At 41.8% G+C, this 12,500-nt stretch overlaps 1 protein-coding gene across 4 annotated transcripts in view; it reads right to left on the bottom strand.

Annotated features, from left to right (window-relative positions):
* Nucleotides 1-12,500, bottom strand: part of LOC143298769 (tryptophan 2,3-dioxygenase-like) — a 67,719-nt gene that overhangs the window by 18,227 nt on the left and 36,992 nt on the right. For all 4 annotated transcript variants that reach the window (XM_076611715.1, XM_076611714.1, XM_076611716.1 and 1 more), the window contains exons 4-5: nt 2,146-2,236; nt 147-214 (exon numbers count right to left, since the gene is read on the bottom strand). In XM_076611715.1, coding sequence (XP_076467830.1) covers nt 147-214; nt 2,146-2,236 — 159 coding nt within the window. The remainder of the gene's footprint in view (nt 1-146; nt 215-2,145; nt 2,237-12,500) is intronic.

A 12,500-nucleotide genomic window follows, 5' to 3' on the forward strand; every position in this document is an offset into this window, starting at 1 on the left:
TGTATAAACAGAACACACAGTGAACAGGACACTTAAGTAGCTGTCAACAGAACAACCACTAACTCTGTAAAACAGGACACTAGAAAAACAAGGCAGCAGTAAGCGCTGTAAACAACAGCAGGACACTATACCATCGACATTCTTACCGGCTGACTGAACAGGTTGCGGATGGAATCAATTTCAAAGAGAATCTGCTTGAACCACAGCTCGTAGGCTGAAAGAACACAAGAAAGGAGAACGCAGTTAATAAATTAAGTGTTTGTTTGTTTGTTTGTTTAGTTTGTTGAGTGCTTCGGGGATGGAGGCGGTAGACTAAGGGTGTGGGTGAGGTGGGGTGGGGTGGGGTGGGGGTAGGCAGATGAGGGGAGGGGAGCCCAATTACTAAAACACACACACACACACACACACACACACACACACACACACACACACACACACACAAAGACGACCTTACCACGATTTAGATATCACACACACACACACACACACACACACACACACTCACGCACGCAAACACACACACAAACGCGCGCGTGCGCGCGAACGCACAAACACACACACACACACACACACACACACACACACACAGAGGAAAACAAAACAACACGAACAAAATACACAAGCGCGCGCGCGCGCACGCATAAACACACACTCTCTCTCTCTTTCTTTTTTTCATTTTTCTTTTTTTCAGATGGCTTGATGTAAAAAAAAGCAGTCGTTACGTATTCAATTACCATCTTGAAATAAAAATTTTGACTTTGACTTTGACTGACGACCGCGCGCGCGCACATGCACACCCATTTCGCATTTCAAAGCGATTTTGCAAATTTTACAACCGTGTTTTGGGGACATGTAAATAATAAGAATAATAATAAGACATGTATGTGAGCATATGTTGATTATTTCTTTCTGTCCTGTGTATCGTAAGATCTGAAAGGAACATAGTGTACATTAATCAACGTGTGCACTGTTTTACCTGTAATGATATTGATTAATTCTGAATAACTGGGAAAACAAACAAATGATTCTTCTTCTTCTTCTCCTCCTTCTTCTTCTTCTTCTTCTGCGTTCGTGGGCTGCAACTCCCACGTTCATGTCTGTCGGTTTGTCCCCTTGTTTAATACCCATTTGTCTGTAAATATCCCTATTACAGAAAATTGTATTGTATTACTCTTTTTTGTCACAACAGATACAGTGGGGTTTCTTTCTCTGCCTGCAGTTTTGTTTTCCAAAGTAAGTGGGTTTTTCTATGGAATTTACCCAGGGACAACCCTTTTGTTGCCGTGGGTTCTTTTACGTGCGCAAAGTGCATGCTGCACATGCACGGGATCTCGGTTTATCGTCTCACCCAAAAGACTAGCGTCCAGACCACCACTCGAGGTCTAGTGGAGGGGGAGAAAATACTGGCGACTATGGGATTCAGTGACCAGTGCGCTCAGATTCTCTCGCTTCCAAGGCGGACGAGTTACTTCTAGGCCAACACTTCATATTATTTTGCAAAATAACGGAGAACTTCTTCTTTTTCTTCGTCCGTGGGCTGCAACTCCCACGTTCACTCGTATGTACGCGAGTGGGCTTTTACATGTATAGCCGTTCTCCCAAACCCCCACCCCACCCCCGCCATGTAGGCAGCCATACTCCGTTTTCGGGGCTGCGCATGCTGGGTATGTTCTCGTTTCCATAACCCACTGAACACTGACACGAACAAAATTAATCCAGTATGATGAATAGAATTGTGCAATCAACAATCATCTACCTGAATATCTAGTCATCAGCCCCATCGACATGTAATATGCGGCTTCTGTGTGTGTGCGTGCGTGTGCAGTGCGTGCATGTGTAAGTATGCACAAGTTTTTATTGTGATATGCACTTTTATGTATCCTAATTTCTACTGTATCTGTGTTCGTGTATGATTTTCGATTTATGTTCCTACCTTGTTATGTACTATCCTCCCTCCCCCCCCCCACCCACCCCCCTCCAATATTCCTTGTGACCCCGGTACACTTGGTAATAAAGACAATATTCTATTCTATTCTATTACAGTATCTTTAACGTGCGAATTTGATCTTCTGCTTGCGTGTATACACACGAAGGGGGGGATTCAGGCACAATAACGAAGAAGGGAAAGTGTGTGTGCGTTTATACCTTGATGGGTGACGATGAAGAGATGCTCATCGTGAACCTCCTTCCCGTTCTGCGAGCTGAGCATCCTCTGGCAGTGCAGCAGTTCTGGCAGCTGTTGGGGGAAGGGGGGGGGGGAAGAGGGGGGGGGACACAATGCTATAGGTCAGTGTGTAGTGTTCGTTGTAGCAGTAGCAGCAGTATCATTAATAGTAGTAGTCATCATCGACGTCGTTCTCGTTAGTAGTAGTAGTTGTTGTTGTTTTTGTCATTGTCGTCGACGTCGTGGTAGCAGTAGTTGTTGTCATTGTCGTCGTCGTCGTCGAGGTAGTAGTAGTAGGAGGAGGAGCAGCAGCAGTGGCAGCAGCAGCAGCAGTAGTAGTAGTAGTAGTACTCGCCGTCGTCGTCGTAGCAGTAGCAGCAGCAGTAGTAGTAGTATTAGTAGCAGCAGCAGTAGTAGTAGTAGCAGTAGCAGCAGCAGCAGCAGCAGTAATAGTTGCAGCAGCAGTAGTATTAGAAGCAGCAGCAGTAATAGTAGCAGTAGCAGCAGCAGCAGTAATAGTTGCAGCAGCAGTAGTAGTAGTAGCAGCAGTAGTAGTAGTTGTTGTTGTAATTGTCGTCGATGTCGTCGTAGCAGTAGTAGTAGTAGTAGTAGTACTCGTCATCGTCGCTGTCGTAGCAGCAGCAGCAGCAGCAGCAGTAGTAGTAGTAGCAGCAGCAGCAGCATTAGTAGTAGTAGTAGTAGTAGTAGCAGCAGCAGCAGTAGTAGTAGCAGTAGCAGCAGTAGTAGTAGCAGCAGCAGCAGCAGGAGAAGTAGCAGCAGTAGCAGCGATAGTAGTAGTAGTTGCTACTGTTGATGTTGTCGGTGTCGTCCTTGTTGTATTTGTAGTAGTAGAAGTAGATGTAGTTGTTGTTGGTGAAGTAGTAGAAGTAGTAGCAGTAGTAGTTGTTATTGTTGTTGCATCTATATATCTATTTACATACATGGGGGGGGGTCGGGGGGGGGGGGGTATGTGTGCATGTTATGTGCGTCTTACAGACACAACCCAGAAAGCCCACTTCTTTGGAACAGCATGTATCTGTTGAAAACCGACCATCTACACAATAAGAACTGGTGTGTGTGTGTGTGTGTGTGTGTGTATAGTGTCCGGTTGCGCGCGCACACTTTTGATGCTTGGATCGGCGTGGGTGTCTGGATTCCTGTCCAAAACACCTGTGTCAATGTCCAAACTGAATACCCAGTCAGTAAAAATCCGCGTGGGTTTTTTTTATGAGGATTTCTGAAATTGTCATTATTATGCTTCCATCGGACACCACAGAGGTGGGGGGGGGGGGGGGTTAGGCCAGAGCGCGCGCTTGCTTGTGTGTGTGTGTGGGTGGGTGGGGAGATAGGAGGAGGCAGAAGGGAGTTGCCTGTCTGATCCTGAGTGAATAATAAATACATTTTTATCAAGTACACAAACTAAACTGATGAATACATTTTTTAAAAACCAACCAGGCAATAGCAAATGCAGCAGACTGTAAAAAAAAAAAAGAAAAAAAAAAAAAGGAGGTTGCGGGTTTGGGAGGAATAAGGAAGGGGGGGGGGGAGGTCCAACTCATCGGTAGTTGGGCAATGAACTGGAAGAACACTGACCAGGGCTTGACCGTCTTGTTTAGTCAAGCAATTTTCCGAAACGAATTTCCGTATAGTCCGAACGAAAAAACACCCAACATACTTGAGAGAAGTAGAAATGATAATGATAGTATATAAATCAATAAACAACTAATTAATAATCCAACAAACAAGCAACAGATAAAAGATAAACATGAAATAAAACACAAAAAAGTAATTATCAATCTTACAAACAGGTGCTAAATCCTACGTCCCAATTTTTAGCCTTTGAACTTTTTGTATTTTTGTCTGTGCGTGTGAAAGACGAAAGGTTTTGACCGTTGGCCAACCATACTTTAACAGACACCGTTGGCGATCAAAGTGTCAGAATCCTGTGAGGTCTAATTACCTCCCGCCCCCCCCCCTCCCCCACCTCCCCTCGCCCCTCCCTCCACCCTCCCACGCCACCCACACCCCCACCCGTTCTGCTTGGTAACCATCTGCTTTATATGGCAGTCTACATTGGTCAAAAATACGTGTCAAGTTTCAAACAGGTTTTACAGATTTCGGCCAGCCCTACAAACTCTGCATAGAGCTGGGATGGTGGCCTCGTGGTAAAGATTCTGACTATAGGAAAACGCATGCACACGAGTTCGAATCCCACAGGAACCGGGACTTTTACTTCCCATCCTAGCCCCACCCGCCACGTCCTACTACATCTTGAGTGGTGATATGGGTGCTATTCTTTCGAATGAGACAATAAACCGTGTGTGTGTGTGCAGCATGCGCTCAGCGCACATATAAGAACTTATGATAACAAATAGTTTGTTACAGTCAATGGTTTCTCCATCGCAATGGGAAATCATTTACAGCTTAGTCTTTTGTGAAGGACTGTGACTCCCAAACTAGGAGGCAAAACTGTACTGGCTCTTTGTGCTGCAGCCTTGGGGGGCCATTTGGCCTCTGAGAATCATCCCACCCAACGCCGACTGTTCTAAAAAAAATAAATAAATTAAAAAAAAACTCTTGACCGAGAGAGTGGGGATATAACTTGGGCAAGAAACTCTCCATTGTAGTCAAATTCTGGCTCAGATACTCGGGTCAGCAGTTGCCTCCTCTGCTGTTCTGATGGTCATAATCGGACATGACTATCGTACACATACAGGCAAAACCATGTAGAACAAGAGAGGCAAGGCCTTCAAGACTCACTTGTGATAAATTAAATCCCCCCAGCATTAAGTACAGAGTAATTTCCCTTTTTTTACTGTCTGCACCAAAACGTTTGCAAAATAAATAAAAATTCCATGCTTAGCAAAAGAAGTTCCTGTTTGAACAAAAAATGATAATAATGACTCCTCTTGTTGTTGTGTCAGAATAAGAGGTCAAAGTGCCATGTTTAGAGAATACAAAAAATATAAATATAACAGTAAATGCAGTTTGCATATAATTAGGCTTCTTTTTTTTCTTCTTTTTTTTGTGTGCTCATCCCAGAGGTGCAATATTGTTTTAAACACGATGACTGGAAAGAACTTAATTTTTCCTATATTTATGCCAAATTTGGTGTCAACTGACAAATTATTTGCAGAGAAAATGTCAATGTTAAAGTTTACCACGGACACACAGACATACAGACACACGACACACACACACACACACAGACAACCGAACACCGGGTTAAAACATAGACTCACTTTGTTTACACAAGTGAGTCAAAAAGCCCACTCTGGTGAGTAGAGTGGAGCAAGAAACAAAAAAGAAAAAGAAAAAAGAAATACGCTTGCTGGCAGACCTGAAAAGAATCGGATGGCACTTCACTGTGACGTTGCGGTGTAGCGTACACTAGTTTCAGTGACGCCTTTAAGAAACTGAAATTGATAGTCTGCTGCTTAGCTATGTTATCGGTTCATTTACTGTCCGCATCTGCTCACTTCTGTGTGCCTTCGTTTCAAGTTCATAGCTTCATTAGGACTGTGTAACATTTTCATTTTCGTTATCGTTGTCGTTGTTTCTGCAGTGGCTTTTTCTGGGGGGGTGGGTTTTGTTGTTGTTGTTGTTGTTTTTTGGGGGGTTTGGTTTTTTGTTGTTGTTGTTGTTGTTGTTTTGTTGTTGGTTTTTTTTTTTTTGGGGGGGGGGTTGTTTGTTTGTTTGTTTTTTGTTTGTTTGTTTTTTGTTGTTGTTCCAAGCATTACTATAATAAGCAAGAGAGGCAAGGCCTTCAAAACTCACTTGTGATACACTTTTTTTTTTTTTTAAATCTAATCGTTAAAATGTGTTTTGTATTTGTTATTATAAAGCTTCGGTAAAAAGAGAAAAAAAAAGTCCCAACGGTAGATTCAAACCCCGCGTGTTCGGGTGAGAAGAAACTGTCTTACCCATTATACTATCGTGGCTCCTTAATTGACGTTCAAAAATATAATATTTAAACATGCTTTTTTAAAGGGCGATAAATCGATTGCGGTATTCGCAGTGAGAACGCTGTTTAAATCATATTATTCTGGTGTATCTTGGGCATTTAAAAAATCTTAAAGGGCAATTAAAAATTCTTTTTAAGTCCGCGGTAAAGGAGACGTGGCTATCGCCGCAATCACACTACAACATTTAGCCGTTTTCTCTGGATCTAGATAGATATACAAGTTTAGTTACACCCGGTTGACATGCTCGATTCAATTTCTCTTTTATGTTCATTCTAGTTTTATAGTTTTAAAGTTGATATGAAAATTGAGTGTTTTGTTAAACTAATAACATGTAGAGCCAAGTACAAGTACTTCTAAACGTCGTATGAAGTGAGAAGGACTTCATTTTGAGAAAAGTCAAGACTGGAAATTTTTACGTTTCGTCAATTCAAGGGTATTAACTCTCATGGTTTATTATTTTTAACTGTGAATTCCGACTGATTCTGTGGATATTTTTATGGCAGTTTGGGGCATAATCCAGTAAGTGATGAGGCCTTCACAAATCTTTCTCTGAATAAATATTTAACGGTCTCCTTCTCCAACTTTCCATCACATGTTATCGTGTATTGTCGATTGAATATAGGATTGAACGGGCAGGTCAACAATTTGAAACAAAATGGCGTCGTTCGCGTTCGCGAAGAATATGAGCACGCGCTTTGAATATGTATAAATATGTGTACGCAACTGATTTTTGCCCATGACCTACAAGGCTCAGCCAACAGATCTATAAAGTCCACTGGTCGTATTGATTTTAGCATTTTCCGAAAAAGACCACTTGGGCGAATGAAAATAGTGAAAGCCCTGTACACTGAGAGAAAAACACACAAGCTTTTTATGTACTGAGTATAACTTCAAAATGTAATGTTTAAGATGAGAAAAATCAGTTTAAAGCAAATTAAGGCCCCTAGCATTAATTACAGATTAATTTCCCTTTTTCACTATCTGCATCAAAGACATGCAAAATAAATATAACTTCCATGACTGCTCTTGTTGTTGTGTCAGAATATCAGATCAAATTGCCAAATTTAGAGAATAAAAGATATATATATATATATATATATATACATATATATAAAACAGTAAATTCAGTTTGCATATCATTTGGCTTCTTTTTTATATTATTTTTGTGATGGTGTGCCCATCCCAGAGGTGCAATATTGTTTTAAAAAAAGATTACTGGAAAGAACTGAATTTTTCCTATTTTTATGCCAAATTTGGTGTCAACTGACAAAGTATTTGCAAAGAAAATGGCAATGTTAAAGTTTACCATGGAGACACACACACACACACACACACACACAGAGAGAGAGAGAGAGAGAGAGAGAGAGAGAACCAAAAACCAGGTTAAAACATAGACTCACTTTGTTTACACAAGTGAGTAAAAAAAAAAGACTGAAAAAAAAGATTACTGGAAAGAACTGAATTTTTCCTATTTTTATGCCAAATTTGGTGTCAACTGACAAAGTATTTGCAAAGAAAATGGCAATGTTAAAGTTTACCATGGAGACACACACACACACACACACACACACAGAGAGAGAGAGAGAGAGAGAGAGAGACAACCAAAAACCAGGTTAAAACATAGACTCACTTTGTTTACACAAGTGAGTAAAAAAAAGACTGAAAACAATTATTTCTTAATGTTTCAATTTGATTAATCCTTTGAAAGCAGCTTTAAGTGATTATGGCGGGAGACAATCTGTAACAGCTGGTTAAATAGCTGTGATATCATAGAGTGCTAGCCAGCCTCTCTACCCGTTGTCCCAAATTTTGTGATCTGAAAATGACGTATCAAAACTGAGGGAAACATCTGTTTTGGAGTGTGTGTGTGTGTGTGTGTGTGTGTGTGTGTGTGTGTACATGTGTGTGCGTGTGCGTGTGTGTGAGTATGCCTGTGTGTGTTAATTTCTAACGAGTCTTTGGAAGCAGAAACAGCTGGGTTTTCGTTGAGATAAAAAAAAAAATTATATATATATGCTACGAAAGATAATACGAAATTTGCAACTCATCTCTCTTAAAATTGTAGAATAAACGGATAGATGTAATGAAATTTTAATTGTGATAATAATACTATTACTAATACTAATAATAATGATGATGATGATGGTTATCATGATGATGATAATAATAAGAAGAAGAAGAATTCTTCGCTTGTAGGCTGTCCGTCTGTCTGTCTGTCTCTGTCTCTGTCTTTATTGCTCCTCGCTTTATCCACACCTCGGTTATTCCTCTACACTTTAAGTGTTGGTCTGGATGCTAGTCTTTCGGATAAGATGGAAGAAAAAACAAAACAAGCGCGTATTTATTTGATCTTCTACGTGCATATGCAACACAACGAAGTATATTGACTTGAACGACTAGGTAAAGATGAATGAATAAATACATTTATTTGTAATGTACTATTTCTAATGTACTTCTACTACAACTACTACTTATGATAGTAATCATATTCCTCATCGTGAGAAGAAGACGAAGAAGGTGGAGGAGGAGGAGGAGAAGAAGAAGAGGAAGAAGAGGAACAAAAAGAAGAAAAAGAAGAAGAATGAGGAGGAGAAGAAGGGGGAGAAGGTGGAGAAGAAGAAGAAAGGAGGGGGAAGAAGGAGGAGGAGGAAGAGAGGAAGAAGAAGAAGAAGGAAGGAGGAGGAGGAAGAGAGGGAGAAGAAGAAGAAGGAAGGAGGAGGAGGAAGAGAGGGAGAAGAAGAAGAAGGAAGGAGGAGGAGGAAGAGAGGGAGAAGAAGAAGAAGGAAGGAGGAGGAGGAAGAGAGGGAGAAGAAGAAGAAGGAAGGAGGGGGAGGAAGAGGGGGAGGAAAAGAAGAAGAAGAAGGAAGGAGGAGGAGGAAGAGGGGGAGGAAAATAAGAAGGAGGAAGGAGGAGGAGGAAGAGAGGGAGAAGAAGAAGAAGAAGGGAGGGGGAGAGGGAGGAGGAAGAGAAGAACAACAACAACAAGGAGGAGGAGGAGGAGGGGGAGTAGGAGGAAGAGCAGTAGAAGAACAAGAACAAGTAGGAGGAGGGGGAGGAGGAGGGGGAGGGGGAGGAGGAGCAGAAGAAGAAGAAGAACAACAACAACAACAACAACAAGGAGGAGGAGGGGGAGGAGGAGGAGGAGCAGAAGAAGCAGAAGAAGAAGCCCGTGTAGGAACCGACACCGGAACCGTCACACAGTGTGTCTTCGTGTGTGACTCAGCGAGTGAGGAAATAAAAAATAAAATTGTCTGAGTTCCATAAATCATAGTAAAATTCCAACCTTCACTGGGACGTTGAATGCTAGAAGGGCTTGTCACAAGGGGACACTACTCGATGGTGTGTGCGTATAGGTGGGAGGGTGGGTGTATTGTGTGTGTGTGTGTGTGTGTGTGTGGTGTGTGGGGGGAGGGAGATGGTGTCTTCGCTTTTTCTGATCGAAACAATTTGGCAGAAAGGAATAGAAAAACCAAGTATGGCACCCTGCTGAGTACTTCTCTGCTTTATCATCTCTTCTTTTTTTCTTTTTTTTTTCTTTCTTTTTTTTCGTCTTTTTTTTTCTTTCTTTTTTTCGTCTTTTTTTTCCTCCTTCTTCTTCTTCTTCTTCTTTTTAACACGCTAACAGTGGGTACGAAAAGGAGTGGACTGTTTCTGTACCCCTGCTGAGGATAATTTCCCCTTCCTCGTGCTCTTGAGACAGTTGAATTGGAAGGGGAAGGGTATATTCCCTTTGTCGGATGATTCGTTCTGTATGTCTGAGTGTTTTGACTGTTCTCACACACACACACACACACACACACACACACACACACACAAACTACAATAGAATACAATACAGTACAGCTTTTTTTGTCCGACTGGAAATTAATTGTCCATCCACAAACTCGTCACTCACATCGCACCTACTCTCTCTCAAACTAGCCGAGCACAACGTACGCAAAAACGGTTGGACTAAAAGGCGAAAAAAGTATAACACATAGAGTTGAATACACATACGAAAGTATTGATAAAACACAGCGGCTCAGCTTGATTTACCACGTGATTAAAAAAAAAATGGAGGGGGAAATTTACATGACTGACATTTTGACTGTCTTTCTTTATTAAAGAGGTGTCGTTTTAGTGGTGCCAGTGTATAATTAGAAAGGTTCCATCTCCCCACCCCCTCCCACCAGTTTCCTGCAATCATTATCCCCGTCGATCATAATATCATCTGAGGAACAATGCAATGCAATACAATACAATACAGTACAGTACAATACAACTTTGTTAATCCGATTGGAAATTACATATGGCATTCAAAGGCTCGTCACTCACACCACACAAGTCCCTTAACCCGCAGTAAGATCCAGCGTATGAATGAACATGGCAAAAGTTGAGCTTAAAAGTGAAAAGATTGAATCAACAACATGACAGTGAAAAAAAAAGCACACAAAAACAAAACAAAAAAAATTAGTAGTTTGATTTTTCATATGGTAAAATAAATTGTAACATGTATTTTGAAGACAGAGAAGTGGGTATCGACGCAAAAGCCTTATGTTGCTTACTAATTAACGTCAAACAATAAACGGCACAGACAGAGGGAGACTGAGAGGCAGGGATGAGAATAAGAAAAACAAGAGAGGCAAGGCCTTCAAGACTCACTTGTGATACACTTTTTTTAAAAATCCAAGCTTTTTAAGATGAGAAAGATCAGTTTAAAGCAAATTAGGTCCCCTAGCATTAATTACAGAGTAATTTCCCTTCTTTACTATCTGCACCAAAACGTTTGCAAAATAAATAAAACTTCCATGCTTAGCAAAAGAAGTTTTTGTTTGAACAAAAAATGATAATAATGACTGCTCTTGTTGTTGGGTCAGAATATCAGATCAAAGTACCAAGTTTAGAGAGTTTCAGTTTCAGTAGCTCAATAGAACCCAGACTGTCGTTACTAACAAACACCTTTCTCAACCTTCTCTTCTGGAATTCGGAGTCCCCCAGGGATCGGTTTTAGGACCCGTGCTCTTCATTTTGTACACAAAGCCACTTGGTACCATCACAGCTCAGCACAACGTCCAAAGCCAATCTTTTGCCGATGACACACAATTATATGACTCATGTACACCTGACCAGATCAATAACACCATTAACAACATTCAAGAATGCATTACTGACATCAAGCATTGGATGACAGTAAATAAACTAAAACAAAATGATGACAAGACTGAAGTCCTCCTGATTCACTCACAGAGCAAACCATTACCTGACTCTGCTCCCTCCTCTATGTCTGTTGGTAACACAAACATTCAGTTCTCATCTGCTACAATAAATCTAGGGGTAACTTTTTCTGACACTCTGTCCATGGAAAAACACGTGTCCAACATCTGTCGCTCTGCTTACCATGAACTTAGGAAAATCAGTAGCATTCGCCATCTTCTTACTTCTGATGCAACCAAAACCCTCGTCTGTTCTCTCGTTCTGTCTAAATTTGATTACTGTAACTCCTTACTCTCTGCCATTCCTCAGTACCTCCTAGACAAACTTCAAAAGGTTCAAAATTCAGCAGCACGACTGATATTCGGAGTCAGAAAACACGAACATGTACAGCCACTCCTCCAACAGCTTCACTGGCTCCCAATCTCTGCAAGAATACAACATAAAACATCCACTCTTTGCTTCAACTCTCTCACTGATCCCTACTTTCCTGTCTATCTTTCTGATCTCCTTCTTGTCTATACCCCTGCCAGACAACTCCGCTCTTCTTCAGACAATAGAACCTTTACTGTTCCTCGAATCAAAACAAAGACTTATGGCAAGCGATCTTTTTCTCACTTTGCGACAACTGTTTGGAACCAGCTTCCACTCACAACTCGTTACTCTGAAACCCCCTCACAGACACACCTGTTCAGACAGTCATACAATGTTGTATGAAACTGAAATGAAATAGAGGTGTGTGGTTGTGTTGTGTTGTGTGTGGGGGGGGGGTGGGCTGGGGGGGGGGCGGAGGGGGAGCGGGGGGGACGAGGGGGGAGAGGTGGTGGCGGGTGTTTGCACGTCCACACGTGCGAGCTTGTGTCTGTGTGTTGCGGGTGTGCGGGTGGGTGAGTTGGTACGCGTGTGTGTGTGTGTGTGTGTGTGTGTGTGTGTGCGCGCGCGCGTACGTGCGTGCGAGCGCGCGCGCGCGCGCGTGTGTGTATGTGTTGTGTGTTTTCTAATGTATAAATATGTATGTGAGATTTTTTTTTTTTTAACACGAACTGTTTTATGAAGTAATGTTGTAGTTTGTTTACTCGGTTGTACATCTGTTGTGCTTTTGTTGTTGTTGATGAGTTTGTGTGTGGGGGGGGGGGGAAGGGGGGGGGGGTGTGTGCTAGTGTATGTGGACGTGGTGGAGG

The sequence above is a fragment of the Babylonia areolata genome, chromosome 24 (genome assembly GCF_041734735.1).
Source record: "Babylonia areolata isolate BAREFJ2019XMU chromosome 24, ASM4173473v1, whole genome shotgun sequence".
NCBI lineage: Eukaryota > Metazoa > Mollusca > Gastropoda > Neogastropoda > Buccinidae > Babylonia > Babylonia areolata.